A 17,620-nucleotide genomic window follows, 5' to 3' on the forward strand; every position below is an offset into this window, starting at 1 on the left:
TTTGGTTTCGGTGGTCCTCACTGCTGCCTCTTCCTTTCACATTCGTCTTCACATTTCTCCCATTGCTGAGACTAAATGATTTAATCGAGGAGGGCATTGCGAATTAATGCTGTGAAATTTTGAACAGTTTAAAAGAGAATATTCTGTAATTTCACGAGGGAGATATTAACAGAATCCATATTGTTCACAATTTCATGTGTAGTCATGAACATTTGAGTACTTTTTTTTTTTCTTTATTCAAGTTAGCAGTATAGCACCACATTAAGTGTCAGTTGGCATGACGATAGTCTCGGGATCAATTACTTTTCAAGATAATCTGTGGCTGTTTGTTAAGTCTGCTGAGTGCTGAAGTGTATTAAGCCTGTGAGTTATGAGGCCGTTATCACCGACCATTACGGTCCTTCTTGCTGCCAACAGTCACTCTCTTGCAGAGCTGTCTCATTTGTCGCCTGAATCTCTCACTCTTTCTGTATCTTTACCCTTCCTTCCCAGTTCTCCCTCCTCTTATTCCTTCCCCCTTCTCAGCTCTTCTTATAGTCTGCCTGATTGCAAAGGAAAATCTGATTTTTGACTTCTCTGCTGTGTCTTTTCAGGACGAGAAGTCCACTTTCTTCCAGTTTGGCGCAGCCTTACAGCAGGAGGCTCTTCTCATGCTTGCAATCATGGAGGAGTATGACTGGCATGTTTTTTCTATAGTAACATCCAAGTTCCCCGGCTTCCAGGACTTCATCAGCACTCTGAAAGTGACTGTGGATCACAGGTACAAACACACCCTGAAGCCCTCTCACATACTCTGAAAATCCTGCGTTGTTGGTATGCTCATAAGTGCTGTTCCACATATTTGTTTTCACCCAGAAAGAAATCTAAATGAGGTTTTTGACAACCTTTTGATTGGGGTTTTCTTTATATTTCATTGCAGAAGATGTCATAAAATCCAACCCTATACAATACATATATTACAATACAACTTATTCTAGTAAGTTAGAATATCATCAAAAATGGATTTCTTTTATTTTTTCAACTGGAAAAATAAAAGAAACAATCACTGACACCCACCACAAGGAAGGTAAGCCACAAGAAGTCCTTATTAAAGAAGTTGGCTGCTTTCAGAGAGTTGCATCTTCATTTTATTTGAAAGATAAAGCTGCTGTATATAACTTTTGCAAAAAATGTTTTTTACATGGTTGTTATAACTGCCACTATGTTGTAAAAAGATCAATGTTCTCCTCCTCCCTTGCTAAAATACATCAAATACATCAAAAATAAACCAAAAACCACCAATCCAAGCCAGGAGGAGGGTCTTAGTGCTGTCAATCAGCACTGCTGTCTCACTGCTCAGTGTAAAAATGGTGGAGAAACAATTTACTGTTACAGGAAAATCCCCTGTCATCAGTGGCCATGCTAACAACTGGCTCTGTAACAAGGAAGAAGCTGCAGCGTGGCAGAGAGCAAGAGGGATGGGGGGGGCGAGCAGCACCACACGAGATTGTGCCTATTTTTTACCTTAAAAAATAGGCTGCATGGCTCTAATAGGTTTTAGAGCCATGAGCAGCTAAAACCTGCTCATGGCTCTGATTGGTTGTTTGTAGTTAGCTCTTAGAGAAGGCAGAAGAGCTCAATTTCTTTTTCATACCATACTGTCATATACTGTATATATATATATATATATATATATATATATATATATATATATATATATATATATATATATATATATATATATATATATACAGTATTCTATGCAATTCATTTCTATGCAATATTTTTATTTTCTGATTAATCTAATTTTGATTATATTACTTCTAAATTACAATCATCAAAAATCAAATGAAATACCTTCTAAATGAATGTGTTCAATTAATCTATTTGACGTTGAGATTTTGAAAGACTTCATGTTCCACTCAATCCCTTCATAACTTTAAGTATTTAGTTTAGTTTACATAACACGTTTTTCATTTGCTATCTTAGATAGAAAAGTAGGAAACGGTTTGAAAGTAGTTTTGTGATCATTTACATTTATCTCTGCATCATATTGATTTATTGTTTTCAAAGAAACCCAGAGCACTAACTGCTCAACACAAGTTGAAGAGTTAATTGGATTCTGCAGCCAGAAATACCAACACATTTTTCAGGAATGCATTGTGTGATATCTGATTGTTAATATTTCTTCCTGGTTGCGAACCAGATTAAGCACCGTATTATTTCTTTGTTACAGCTTTGTGCGCTGGGACCTGCAGAGTGTTGTGACACTAGATGCTGTAGATGGTGACCCCAACTCAAAATCACACATTGCCCTCAAGAGGATACAGAGTCCTGTTATACTGCTGTACTGCTCCAAGGATGAGGCACTGTGAGTGTCTTTCATTTTCTGCCGCAGTGTTTGTATTTCTTTGTCACATTCTGCCAGATTTCAGCTGTGAATCTATCTGCTCTCCCTGACAGATATATCCTGGAGGAAGCTCGGTCATTGGGTCTAATAGGAGCCGGTTACATCTGGATTGTGTCAAGTCTCACCACTGGAAATCCAGACTTTACCCCTGAGGTAGTGGAGCCCACGATGTTGTAAACAGGTGGCCACTTTCAGGCGCTTTGACAGGACAGGATTTATTTCGATACCAAGCTGTTTAAAACTTTATCTTCCTTCCCCAAATTTCTTCTCTTTAGTTTACCCTGCCCAACACTAACAAGTGATGCTTTACATGAACATAGATGATTATTGTTTCATTCCTGGAGTCAATAATGATTATTTTTCCCATTCATTGAGCTCTTTCTTTGTGTCTAAAATCATTTACTTAGCCCTAAAGCAGGATATTAAGTATGTATGTTCAAATGTTATCTAAATATAATCTAAATTAATTATTCTGTCCAAATGATATGGAAATATGTGAAAATATATAAAGCACTTATTGGTTAAAGGACTAAAGAATTTCTATCTATCTATCTATCTATCTATCTATCTATCTATCTATCTATCTATCTATCTATCTATCTATCTATCTATCTATCTATCTATCTATCTATCTATCTATCTATCTATCTATCTATCTATCTATCTATCTATCTATCTATCTATCTATCTATCTATCTATCTATCTGTCTATCTATCTATCTTTGTGTACTTCGAGTGTCTAGGAGTACGATATCGTATTCCTAGACACTACATTTTTTTGACCCTTTAAAAATTTAATTTAATTTAAAGGGTCAAAAACTGAATTTTGATTTATATCTTGCATTGAGTGTCTTCATCTATGATTCATTATTTTTACCAATTCAGCTACATGTATACTACCAGATCTATCCTGAAATGTACTTTTTGACTAAATGTATCTAAGTCACAACATCTATGCATGTTTAGATGCCCTGACTCCCAGAAATCGGCATTGACATCATTATCTCATGGGCAATACAGATATATACTGTACAAGGTTAATAAGTTAAAGAGGTAAACACATCAGAAACTACACTTTTCATCAAGCCACAGTACTTGTTGTCACTAAAACTCCATAACAAGAAGACATACAGTGGCCTTTCAATGCAACTATAAACTGCAAGTTAAGAAGATGCAGGAATGTGAGCTACTAAAAGCAGTAAACAGAAGGTAAAAAATATATTAAATTGTTTGTGATGGGAGCCACTGCCACTGTACTTCTAAAATAAGCATTCAAGAGGTGAGCAGAAAGTATGTCAGACTTGGCACAGATGATGTCAATGGAAATATTTGAAATTTTAAGATTCTGAGTTGCTCTGACACCTTAGCCAAAAGAGACAGCATGAAACCAGCCTGCATAAAAATAAATACAATTCCTGACAGTGAATCTATAGAGGTGAGAAAATGATGATACAGGGCTGCACAAATGTTAAATATGTTTAGAAAAGAATCAGAGTCTATACATTGGCAGGAAAAGTGCTACATTTCACTTATTTTCCATTCAGAATAAATATGGAAAAAAGAGTATTTGCTACCAATCTATGGATTTCCAAACTTTTTTATCCAGTCCAGTCCCATCCATCCGTCCGTCCATCCATCCGTCCATCCATCCATCCATCCATCCATCCATCCATCCATCCATCCATCCATCCATCCATCCCTGTCTGTGTCCAAATTTAAAGTGTAGAAATGTATAACAGAACATGAACCACTGAAGAAACCTGGGAATTTATTAGTATGGAATTTTAAGGTAAAAAATAGGCTGCACCCCTGAAAAACATATGTAAAATTGAGACGATAATTCTGAGTGGTCACTTGCTGACTAGGTGATTTTCACTCTCCAGAAACCTAACTTATTCCAGCATGATAAAGAAAAAGGCTTTAAGAAAATCACAACCTACCTAAGAATGTCACCATGTCAGAAACTGGGAAAATGTTGTGCATTTTAGGTAAATCACAACATCTATGCTTACCTAAAGCAATGATGCTGATATGTAATAAGAGCATATCAGCAACCGGCAACTTAAAAAAGTTGTTAGTGTGCTAATTCAGTAAAATGCACAAACGTTTTCTTATCTTAATGACATGAAGGATTGAGTTTGATAGAAAATATAAAGGTGGGGAATGGGAAAGCTATAAAAAGTTCTATTCACACTTCTATTCAGAGGTCAAATTAATCACAAATACAACAGTTTTAAAAGCAAGACATGTCTTAACATATGTTATTACAGATGAATGTAATTGTTCTTCCCATGGTAGATGTTGGAATCAATCAATGAAACACTCTTTGGATAGCACTTTACAACAGTGACTACTGAACCAAAGTGCTTTCCATTAGCAGACTAATAAAAATAAAGAATAGAATAAAAAACATGAAAACAAAACAATGTTCCAACATGGGTAGAAATATGAAAGTGTCACTGTCACAGTTCTAAAAAAAAGTTTTGTTCAAGTTCTGTTTAAACCAAAGGAGCTCATTGATAATCCGCAGTTCAAAAGTTAATAAATTTCATAGTTTTGAAACGGCACATGAAGTGTCACATCACTGTTGGACTTTGGCTTGGAGACGATTGTTTATACTTGATCTGAGTACAGAGTCAACAACAAACTGAGATGAATAAAGAAGGCGGGCGATTTAAAGAAAGATTTAAAGAGATGAACTGATGGAGATGCTCAGTGTAAGAAAGATTCATCCTTGTGGATCTACCAGCTATGAATTATTTTAATATAGCAGAGGAAAGTTTGACACCTCAGAGGAATACATAGCAAAGTTACAAATTGGGGTTACGATGCTGAATTGAAGTAAAACTGAAAACATGTTTGCCACTGTTTTCCTTTTAGGTGTATCCCCTGGGTATGATCTCCGTATCCTATGACGACTGGGAGTACCCACTGGAGACACGGGTGCGGGACGGGGTGGGCATTATTTCCATTGCGGCCTCCTCTATGCTACGGGAGAAGGGAGATCTGCCAGAGGCCCAGGCCGGCTGCATCAGCGCGCCATCAGACAGGAGCCCGGGAAAGCTCCCACCTAGTGCCCTGCGCGGGTGTGTATGTATAACATGCATGTGTGTGTGTGTGAGTGAGTGGGTTTATGTGTGAGCATAACCCACAGTGTAAGTAAGTCGGGGTCTACAGACTTGCATAACTCAGCTTGTCTTTGTAGCTCAGTGTTCAGCAGCCTTGCATAACCCTTTTAATGTTCTAATGAGAGGGATGGTGTTGGAAAGGAAGCTGAGATGACAGCAGTGTTAAACTCTGTGATTTCTAATGACATTTAACACTGTCAGCTTTTGTGTGCAGCTTTTTGAAGCCAATTGTGTCTCCTTAGCTAAAAGACAAAACAGTAAAAGGCAGACCTTTATGTTGCTGCTGCTCTGTGTTAACTGGAGCTCAGCAGCTTCTGATGTGGATGTGATTCTGCTTCGTGACATGATGCACTTCCAATAACACAGTCTTATAGCAGGTTTTATCACCTTTCTTCTATTTGCTACTTTTGTTATACAACTCTGTGGACAGCACACATCTCCTAGCAGTTAGTTTTATGTTTGCTATATTGTGCAAATGTCTTGAGTCAACTGTCTTTTTGTTTGTGATCTCTGTTAAAACACATCATACAACTGCATCTCCCAAAATCTCTGTATCAGGAAAAACTTTCATTTCTTTCAGTAATTATGTCAAAAAGCGAAACTTATCTCTGTCCAGCCATTGCTTAAAGAGTTTAGGAGCTGGTGAGGTGGGGTACACCCTGAGGTAAACGGGTCACCAGGGCAGCACAGAGACAGACAGGACCAAAAACCATGCAAGGACACACAAACACACGCACACACGCAGGCACACGCCTACACACACATTCCCACAACTAAGAACAATTCAGAGCAAACAATTATCCTACATCATGTTTCTGGACTCTGGGAGGAATCCAACATTAGGAAAGAGAATGAGTTGAAACAAGTAAAGAATTAAAGAACTTTGAAAAAGTAAGGAGAACTTTTGATGATGACTGCTTGAAAAGAAATTCTGACTACATGCATGTAAAGTAGTGGTGTATAATTTTTGCACAGTTCTGTATTTGCATAAGTCATTAACAGGTGTCTGCAGCTGTCTGTGGGTCCTCGTCAGGTTCTTTAGACAGTAAGAGAAGAAAAAGATGTAGAAATATGAACACATAATCACAGGACTGTTCCATGCTGTTCGTCTTTGTGTTTATGCTCTGTGATATTGTAACTGCCTCATGAATATGAGATATGCAATGGCCAAAATGTGAAATAATACATTGCAAAGCCTATATTAAACTAACAAACACATGAGGGTCATGTTGCTCAGCTCTGTTTATCTGGAATGAACTATACGCTTCCTCATTAGAATAGGAGTCACAATTTTGCCATCTTCCTTATTAGTTCATTAAAATATATATTAAGCCTCCAACAATAAGGCTGTTGTTGACATGCTGATATAGTAGAACTCTTAATAGCAGCTTACTTAAACTTTATTATGTCATAAAACAATATCATTTGTCTCAGTAAGTTATTAGGCTTTGTAATAACAACAAGAGTTAAAAACAGTGAAGCTGGTTTTTGAGGTTGGATTTCTTTCCCCGAGTTGGAGGAGGTGAGACTGATCGTGCATTAGTCTAGATTCCATCTTTGTCAGAGTGTGAACATCAGCAGCGTGAGACAGAGACGAAGAAACAAGACAACATAATCTGGCATTTAAAAGACACTATCAAATCTGCTGGATCCGACATCACTCGGGCTGCACAGGAATTAAAATCTTAGACTTTAGTATGTGTGAGCTGTGTAATAGTTCAAGTTGAAGACGAGATTTATTCTCTGAAAAAAAAATGTCTATGTGATGTAACTGGTGTTAACGCTAAAACTATAAGCTGTCCCTTTCTTGCTGCTTTAAAGTAATTTTGTTGGAGAAATTTTTACCTCTTCCTCAATCATGCATTTGGAAAAGTTTTCACACCAAGGTCACATAATGCATTACAGCTACAGAGAACAAAATGCGGAACCTTTACAATAAAAGCAGGAAGATTCAATGTCTTGTTGATTGAAATGCTATTTAAACAACGGCAAATTTTTTGCACTTTCTTTTGTAATTTTCCACAAATAAAAGACCTTCTTTATTGCAATAATGAAGGAAAAACAACACATCAGGACAAAATGATTTTCTGGTTTTCATCTGGCTATAAAATTACTGAAACTAACCTGAAGTGTAGAAAAACACACAATAGATTTTGTTTTGCAGAAATCAGCATGAGAGCCACGACTCTCAAATGTACAGGTTACATCTAAAAAACATATATCATGAGTAAGTTAGTGCTTTTGTAACTCGTTTGAGAAGGTGAAACTAATTATGTAAACTCATTACACATTGAGTATAATATACTGTATATCATGTAAGTTACATTTGTGTTACAATGTTGATAATTGTGGCTTACAAATTCCCAAAATTTAACATTCAGTGTCTCTGCAAAATAGACTACAAAGACATTTTATGAGAAAAAGGCTTCTGAATAAAATGCTCACTAATGCACTCAATTCTTGGTTGAGGCTCCTTTTGCTTTCAGGACGTTCTGTTGTCTCCATACTGAGGTGACAGGATGGAGACAGTGCCATCAGGAGACATCGCCTCCTGATGGCACTTTACAAAAGCATTATTAAATCTATTCTAACCTAAATTTATTCTAACCTAAATCTATTCTAATCTAAATCTATTCTAATCTTCAGCTCTCCCTGTTTCTTCGCTGTGCTGTCAGCATCATAAAAAGAACTAAGACTCAACAGAACATTTAAAATAGTGCACATTTCGACTGACAGCCTGACTAACGTAGCTACCATACGCATTGCATGCACTATAGACTGGAAAAAAGCCACTTTAAGAATTTCTTTGTTCCTTCAGCTAACATTGCATTGAACAAACTCCTTTGACAATAGTCCATTCCCTTGTTTCATGTGATGCATTGTCTCTTGTGATGTGTGTACTGGGGTGCTTAAGTGGAGGGAGGGAAGTATGTTATAAATGTTACATGTCTGTGAGGCTTTGTTTGTGGCGAATGTTAGGAAAATATAGGAAATGTTGAAGTTGCTGTTCATGCTTTACTTTTTGTGAGATGACAAAGTTATTTATATCTACAGTTTGGAATTCATAAGGATGGGTGGAAAAGATTATTCTTGTAGCAGGGCTACGCTAACCAAATGAAACAGCAGCTTTGTTGGTTCTTTTAACCTATCAGCTTCCAGATTTCCCGCTCACAACCTTCTCAAAGGACCAGTGACCTAGGAAGATGTTTGCCCTCTGATCACACTTGTCATCCTGTTATCAAAAATTCAGTCATGCACACATCCTCAACATCCTCAACTAACAGTACAGACAGATGCACAGCCTTCCGCTTCCTCCAGGAATCCTTCGTGTGTCCAGCTCCATGTGTCCCATGGGGGCAAGAGGGCTCTCTTTTGTCCGGTTTTCTTGTTGAGAACATTTGATCAATTGTGTTGAGAGACGAGCTGATCAGATCCATAATTTGCAATTCGGAAAATATGCAAAGGGAATCTCCCAAAAAGACAGCACAGGACATAGAGCACAGCAGGTGACATGAGGGAAGAGAGCAGGAGGGGAAAAAAGCCTCCACCTTTAAACAGAGTAGAAATAGCTCTTGCTGTGCTTTGAAACAATCATATTGTTTCTTTAATTAGCTTTCTATTATTCATTTTCTCGTTGTTATATTTCGTATTTAACTAAAAACAAATTACAGTAAGTTTTTTTTCATATTCATTTATTTTATTTACTCACTTTTTTCCATCAATCATGTCCTCTGTGCGTTTTCTTCTACTCCTTTTTCTCTTTTGTCCGTTTATTTACCGATTTTTTTTTCTTTTCTTGTGTTCTCCTTTATTTTTCCCTTCTACTCTTTCTGGAGGCAAAGTGCCAAACAGGAAAAGGTGGCGTCAGCGAGCCTGCTCGATTTATTGGTCTGCATGGTTAACTATGCAGAGAAGAAACATGTTTATTCTCTCTGTAAAATTTCAACTTTAAAACTATATAGACCAGGTGTATTAATCATTTTGGGTTTATTATAGGTTTGCAAGGCTCTGTCTGTGTGAACAATGGAGCGATGTTCATTGAGCAAATGAAACATAGCACCTACCAATTAGAGCACATGACACCTCGTGCCAGCTGAAGGACTGACAATGTGGGTCATTTGGTTGACCACATTCTGTCCTCTGCTTCAGGCCATCTGAACAGCTGAAGCTTAACATAATCAGGATCATTAAACAAGATAGCAATTCCAAACATCGCAGCAGAGCAGAAACATGATGATGGAGGAGAAAGTAATAACGTTATACAGGCCCTGTCAACCCTGAGGAGTAAATCTGGCTAAATGAGTCTACTTGATTAGATTTTACTTTGTGGTCTGCTTGTATAGTTCTGAGAATTGAACCGTTTTTCCTTTCAAATGACTTTGAAATGTCATTTGATGTGAATTGGCGCTATATAAATATGATGCATTAAACTGAATTACTGTGATCTTAAAAGAACTGTGTTGATAATTATATTTGCACTATAGACCCCAATGAGCTGAAACATTGGACTAGAAAACATCACTTTAAGTTGTTGATTTTACAATCTGCTAATGTCTAGATCGATTTTTAATATATTCTAATATAAAACTCTAGGAGTAGGAAAGAGTGTAGCTCTTTTTACTGTGACTACAGTTGTATTTTTTCCTGAGAACAAAGCTGTGGATCAAGTCCTTATACAAGCATACCGAGACATAAAAATATAAATATATCAAGCAATATTTTTGCTTTTGCATTAGAACCACACCAGTTTCAGATGTTCAGATGAAACAGATTTTATCCAAACAGGAGGAGACAGTTTATTCCCAGAGTAAACTGTAATGATGTTTCAGGAATACATACTCAGCCACGGCAATTTATTGCAACAAGGGCATCACCTGCTGCACTATGAGGAATTTTCAAACATTAAAACATATATTTACCTCAACATGCTACTAATAAATGAATCCATTGTAACATATAATAGGGACAGCTTCAATTGTAGAGGGCAAAAGTGTCTATTATGTCTATTTGCGTAGGTTTATCTGGAGCTAATTATTTGTGCTTGACAGAGGGTGTATCAACTCGGAGTTAACCCTGCAAAATGTAACAACATATGCAACAATGTAGTAAACTGGATTCAAAATGTATTACAGCAATCAATCAAGTTTATTTGTACAGCACATTTCATCAACAAGGCAGTCCAAAGTGCTTCACATCATAAAAAAACAAGACTCATAAAAACAACCTGTATTATGATATTTTTCACTGGCATGGTTAATGCAAATCTACAGTCAAATTATTCTTATGCTTCATGACTTTCAGTCACAATGTTTCAACTTATGGATTGACCTTTCAAGGGTCAACAACTCTTGAAGGGTCATAATAAAAATCAGAAGGGAGAGCTACTCTCTTTATTTAATACCATTAAATTGAAATTGTTCGTGGGGCTAATTTTTGTCCTTTTTGCTTTGGTCAGACGAGGTTTCTGTTGTCAAGCATCATCCGTCAACTCATGCTTGACAGTGTCAAAATGAATTATGTGAGAGGAAATGCTTGTCTGTTTTGTAATTTAGTCTTCTCCTTAAACTTCCTCAGATGGCCCATCTTTCTCCCTTTGGGAATTCAAGCTATTATATCATGTTTTAACCATCAGATCAAGCTTGCTGTCTGAAAGTGGTTTAACCAAAGTGAGTGTGTTCTTAGTCTCACATCACTGCTGACTCTTTTGCTGCCTTCCATTGGCTCACTTTAGCAAGCATAAAGGTTTCACCAAAGGCCCGTTTGCGCATGTATTGAGTAAGAGAGTGGGGCCACCCTCGTTGCACCAGTGACTTGTCTTTCAGGCGTACATCTGTGAAGGAATCAATGCAGAATGTTGGTGGAAGAGATGTATGCCCTCTGACTCTGCCTCCCACCCACTCACACACAGATTCACACTCTGAGGCATGCACACATGCACACAGTGGGTGAAGACAGCATTGATTTGTAGAGGATCCTCTTGCAGCGATTACAGAGTGTTTAGTGTTTTATTTGAAATGTATCTGCTCCTGTGCACAAACTGTGACTGATGTGTAACAACAGCTCCCTCTGCTCTCTAACTCTCCACGGGCTGCAGACACATGATGCATGTGTGGAACGAAGGACGAGATCTATCCTTTACTCCAGATGGTTACCAGGCCAACCCCAGATTGGTTGTCATTGTGTTGAACAGTGAAAGAAAGTGGGAGAAGGTAACAATAAAAGTGTTTTTTTATTATTATTATTATTATTAAATGTGATGAGAACCTCTGTAAATAAAAAAGTAAAAGACTGATAAGGATTCTTGTGTCTGATTGTGTTTGTGTGCACACAGATGGGCCGCTGGGAGAACGGGACGCTGTCCCTCATGTTCCCAGTGTGGCCGAGGTATAACGCCCATGGAGATGAAGATGCTGATGAGAACCACCTCTCCATCGTTACTCTGGAGGAGAAGCCTTTTGTCGTTGTGGATAATGTCGACATCCTCACCGGCACCTGCAACAGGAACTCTGTGCCCTGTCGTAAACATGTCAAGCTGTAAGTACTCAAACACTCCAGATGTCAGTGAACTACAGCTAACCACAACTCAAGTTAAAAGTCACATTTATAAAGTATTCAGGCAAAGATTTACAGACTGTGCTTTGCAAAAAGTATTCATGCCTACAGCTTTTACGCATAATGTCATGTGACAAGTAGAAAGCTATTCATTCCAAAATGGTTTTTCTTTTGACCAGCCAAAACAATAGAATATATTATAAAAATGTGGAAAAAATGTATTGAGGCCCCAATTCCACAAAATATATCTGGACCAGTCAATTACCTTCAGAAGTTGCTTTATTAGTAAACCACCTATATTTATGCTGTACATCAGATGTTGTTCAGAGGCCTTTGAACTTTTTATTCAGTGAATAAACCACATCATGTGGACCAAGGACTACAGCAGACAGACCAGGGATAGAGCTGTGGAGAATACAAATGAGATGATGAAACATTATCACTGTGCCACAGTGGCCTGATCAACGTCCAGATCTGGTTATGCATATGTGCTAAGACTTAATTTGTTCTCTATCCAAACTGTATAAGCTTAACTTGTTTTTGAAGAAAACTATGCAAAAATGTCTGTCTATAGATGTCCACTGCTGTAGCAATATATCCCTCCCGACCCCCACACACACACTCCTCAAAAAAATGTTGTCCCACAAAGTTTTTATTCTTGGGGCTGAGTCCTTACAATGGTTTCCAGATTTTTGTTTATTAAAAGTTTATGGCTGTAATATAGTAAAATGTGGAAAAAAGTTAAAGTTTTATTAAACAATTTGAAAGGAACCTCACCTTCAGAGGGTGATAACAGAATGCTCCTAAAGTAAATGCAATCAAACTAAAGCGGGTCCTTCTTCATCTATATTTGTATTAAACATCCTTGAAATGAAATCACACCTTTCTAACCGATCTCAGTCTGTCTGACAACACAATTGTCAATCAGCTGCTCTTTGCTCATCATCTTGTATTCTATCCTGGGCCCACTCATTTTTATTTTATATAATAATGACTCACCATCTGTTTATGCAGGGGACTGATATCCAGATGTATGCAGCTTTCATTGGAATAAATATCCATGGTTGGACACATTTACAAAACAGACAGGTTCTCATTTAGTTTGATCTGGATTTTTTTCTTCTTGAACCGATAATGAATTTCTCCCTATTGCTTTTTGCTCAGATGTAATTTACAGTGTAGTCATTTTTTCTTTCACTTCAGCTTTATTAGTGCTTTGTTTTGTAATTTAGTTATATAGATTTTGTTTTAAGTAGTGTAGCTATTGATTATACACTCTAGTTTACGGATATTGCAATTCATCTCAAGAGTAAGCTACCTCTCTTAGCCCATTGCAGTGTTCTTCATGTTTTTACACAGCAATCAACCGCTTTTTCTTTTAAAGCATTAGAAACACCTCCTAAATCTGCAACCTACATTTTAATTCAACAATACAGAAATGCAAGAATGTATCTACCTTATGCAAAACAACATTTAAAGACATCAGCCAAGAAAAATACAACATTGGATATAAATGGGTATTCCACATAGACAATAATCCAAAGCATCCAGCCAAAGTGGTTGTTACAAAGTGGGTTAAGAAGAAAAAAGTTTTGGTGTGGCCATCACAACGTCCTGATCTCAGTCCTGTGGAGATGTTGTGGGAAGATCTGAACAGGCGTGTGTGACTTAGGCGGCCGACAAAATGGGCTGCCTCACTTGTGCCCCTTTCAGATGAGTTGGAGTTCTGGCTCATTCCCTCTGCAGAATGACTCAGAACTCCAACAAACTGTGGTGACAAACTTGTGGAAGGGAAGAAACTAAAAAAATTGGAGGGGTATTACAAATGAGCAAATGGTTAATAACAATAGTTTTAAAAAAACCCAGAATTACGGGTGTTTTTTTGCAAAAGGAGGCAGTTGGACTTGCCAAATGAACTGAACTTACATAGCACTATTCCATTCACTTTGACCAGTCAAAGCCCTTTATACTAGAGTCAGTTTGAACTCACAAATGCACACATTTATTCACCAATGCACAAGCAACTTAGGGTTGAGTGCCTTGCCCATGGGCACATGGACACATGACAAGAGGAAGCTGAAATTGAACATACAACCTTGTGATTGTTTCTCAGCAGCCTCTCTGTGGAACGGTGGGGAGCTGAGATCGTGTTGGATTTTATCTGCAGGGTTCTGACAGAAACACGATCCTCAAACTGACCAAAGTTTTTGTCTGAGTGAGAGAACAGCCATGTGCCCTGAAGTCAGGGGTCTTTAGCTTGGAATTTACTCTTAAGGATTTGCTCATGATAGGATTACTTCTTTTTTTTGGTGACGAGGCCTTTTTTTAGGTTCCTGCTGAGTTTTATTTCAAAGATCATTGTGCGATTATGCCCTTTTTCCCATACACCGTTCTAGAGGGGTTTTCCTACGAAGATTGAGACATGACCTATAAAATTCTTTGTCTCTCCCTTGGCCAAAGGTTTTTACCCTTAAAAGTGTCAATTTCTAATAATATAATCTTTCTGCTTTACTTTGTAGAGTGCTTTGTGCTGCACATGCTGGAAGTTGTAGAAATTTGTTTGAGATTGTCACTTTTAAAGATTCTTGCTTGTAAAAAGTTTGGTTGTGCAAGGTCAAGGTCAACAGATGTTTTGATTGGTTCTTGATTGGTTTGTTTGGTTGTTCTGGAGTAGAGCTGAAAACTCATCCAGCTCATCTAAATGAGTTATTTTAAAAATAGTTTTTTGTTTGTTTTTTGTTTGTTTCAGAAGTATAACTGGTGGGAATTTCCAAAACATTTTTGATATTTTGCTGTTTAAACAGACTTTTAAAGATTTACTTCACAGATCAAATAACAAGAACCTTCTGATTAAATTGACAGTGCTAATTGTAATTCTGATCTGTTCTTATATGACTTGTGTACTTTGTGACTTCTGCTATTTTTGCTTCCTTTAAAACTAAATTTTAGTTGACTCAGCAGTATAAATCCAGCTTCACTAAAGCTGCTGTTGCACATCTGAGGCCAGAAAGTGAAAAGATGTTTAAAGTATCTTTTCCCACCTGTACTCCTGAACCTCTCAGTGCTCTGAGTGCGTGAACTATTCTGTTCAGAAGCTAGATGTGGTCTGCCCCATCGTCAACCTCTCCAAGTTCTCCTTTTTTGTCTGCCCATGTTCTCCCCTCTGCCTGCCAGTGGCCGTTCACATCAAATTCCATATTCTGGCATCCAGTACACCTCTGGGAGTTGTGCGCCATGTCTGCAGGCTACGATCTATTCTCTCTCACCACGAGCGGCAACTTAACTTGTAGTTCCCAGCAGCAGCGTTGTCATTATTTCACCTGGCCTTGACTCCTCTCTCAGATGCTCCTCTACAGCAAAATGTCAGGAGGAGAATTACTCTGGAATATTCTGTTGTAAAAAGTATATATTTTCTTTGAATGTTTCTGTTGCCAGTAACCTCAGAGGTCCAGCTGTTTTAAAAACCAGTTACCCACATGTAATACTGCGTATGCTTCTTTTTGCACTTTGATCTTATCTATCTCAAAAGTTTTAGGAATTCATAACTGATTTAACTTACATTGTAAAATTAGTGTGTTTAAAGTTCATTGCAAAAAATTAACTGTGATTAGCTGCTTCTTTTTGTACTTTTTAACACCCCTGACTTTCTTTGAATCTTAGAAAGTTGGTTGTTTTTACTCAAGTCAAGGTTTATTTATATATCAGTGCTAAACACCAATCACATCATCACAGACAGATTAAATTTATTAATCTATCTAACTAATTAAATTCATTCTCAGCTTCAGAATAAAGTGCTTTTTAGTAAACTCTAATCAACCCTGATCTTCTACCCCCATGTTTCCCCATAGATGTGGTTTGTTCAGGGTTATGTGTTGGCTGAAACACATAACCCTCCATGTTGGCTGAAAGGTTTTGTTTTCTTCTCACTGTACCAGCACATCCTCTACCACATAGTTGTCTTGGTGACAGATTATCCCACCTGTGCATTGGGTCACTGCAGTCTTATTGGTCTCTTGGCTGCTTCCTAGATTAATGCTCACCTTTCCCTGCCTGACAGTGTAGGGGGACGGCTAAATTGTGGTAAATTTGCAGAAGTCCCATTTTCATGGTGGACTGAATACAGCAACATGCAATGTTCTAAATGTGGCATATTACTTACTATCCTCAATTAGAGAGTTGTTAACTGCTCATTTAGATGGTTTGCAGAAAAAAAGAAGCTTGTGAAGATTTGACTTGTACAGAAGTTTAATTGCTCCCTGGGAAAACGTTGTGGGTCTGATTGCACAATAAACTCCCCATGTGAGCTGACTCGGTCATCTAATTGTTCATGCCTACAGTCTTGCTAAACTAAGTGGTTGCTATGATGCATGTCTTTCTCGTTGTGTCCCTGTCTCTAAGTATGACAACCACACACATGCACACACACACACATTTTTAAAAAGTGAACTCCAGCGTAGAAATCTTCAAAGACAGCCATCATCACTGTGTCTTCTCCTGACAGTCCTGAGGAGAGCCATTGTTCAGGACAACAAAACAGGATCCAAAACTGTCTGTGAGTGTGTTTTTGGAAGCAAAGTAAAAACAAGAGTGACTAAAGATTTATGTACTATACTGCATCAGTACGGTACACAGTCTGCTCGACACCGGCTAACCTACAAACAACATTGGTTCCTCCTTTAATGTCTGGTGTAAAAATCCAGTGAAAATTTATCTTGTCTTAAAAAAGCTTTGAAATGAAATACAACGGTACTTATAGCTGTCATTATTAATGATTTACACACTTTACACCTTTATCGTATTGAAAGAAATCTTAATGAAATATGAACTTTCAGCAACCGTTCAACCTTTCCTGGAGAAATCAAGATGCAGTGCACAGAGTACACTGATTGTCAAAGCCCAGATGTAAACCCTGCAGATTAAAGGGCAATCAGCTGTGCATAACAGCCTGCCAGAAACACTAGCTCAAAGCCTGTCCCCCAGAAACAGGTCAGGTTGAGCTGCCGCTCTGCCACTCACAGACAGTACATTATGGTATTCAGAGTGCAGATGCAGGGGACAACATCATTAAGAACATTCAGATCTGGCCTAAGGTTACAAGGGGCCTTACACTGCTGCTGCTGCATTGACTTTTTATCTCCAAACGCCTCTGAGAATAGATGACTATTGTTCATGTTTATCTTATTGAGCAAATATTGTCCGATTTCACTTTATTTTTTGCATTCCTGGTGTGGTTGGCTGTGAACATATACGAAAGCTTCTACTTGGAACATATAGTGTTGCAAAAATCTTGAAGATTGATTGTGTTCTTATGAAAATGTTGTTTTATTACATCTGTTAATAAGATAATCAAAGCCACAAAAATCAAATCAGCAAATCTCCTGTGCTGATTTGAGGCATTTTGGACCTATTCAAATCCAGGTCAGTGTCTAAAGCCAAAAAAGTCCTTTCAAATTCCACCCATCCTCTACACCAGGGGTCTCAAACTCCAGGCCTCGAGGGCCGCAGTCCTGCAACTTTTAGATGTGCCTCTGTTGCACCACACCTGAATAGA

General features: G+C 37.9%; 1 protein-coding gene across 1 annotated transcript in view; it reads left to right on the forward strand.

The window, feature by feature from the left end:
- grin2ab (glutamate receptor, ionotropic, N-methyl D-aspartate 2A, b) overlaps window positions 1–17,620 on the forward strand; it is a 139,967-nt gene that overhangs the window by 94,749 nt on the left and 27,598 nt on the right. The window contains exons 5-10 of the mRNA XM_044113123.1: window positions 594–760; window positions 2,216–2,350; window positions 2,443–2,542; window positions 5,270–5,475; window positions 11,612–11,726; window positions 11,849–12,051. Of these exons, the coding sequence (XP_043969058.1) occupies window positions 594–760; window positions 2,216–2,350; window positions 2,443–2,542; window positions 5,270–5,475; window positions 11,612–11,726; window positions 11,849–12,051 (926 nt within the window). The remainder of the gene's footprint in view (window positions 1–593; window positions 761–2,215; window positions 2,351–2,442; window positions 2,543–5,269; window positions 5,476–11,611; window positions 11,727–11,848; window positions 12,052–17,620) is intronic.

This window comes from Gambusia affinis, linkage group LG04 (genome assembly GCF_019740435.1).
Source record: "Gambusia affinis linkage group LG04, SWU_Gaff_1.0, whole genome shotgun sequence".
Taxonomy (NCBI): domain Eukaryota; kingdom Metazoa; phylum Chordata; class Actinopteri; order Cyprinodontiformes; family Poeciliidae; genus Gambusia; species Gambusia affinis.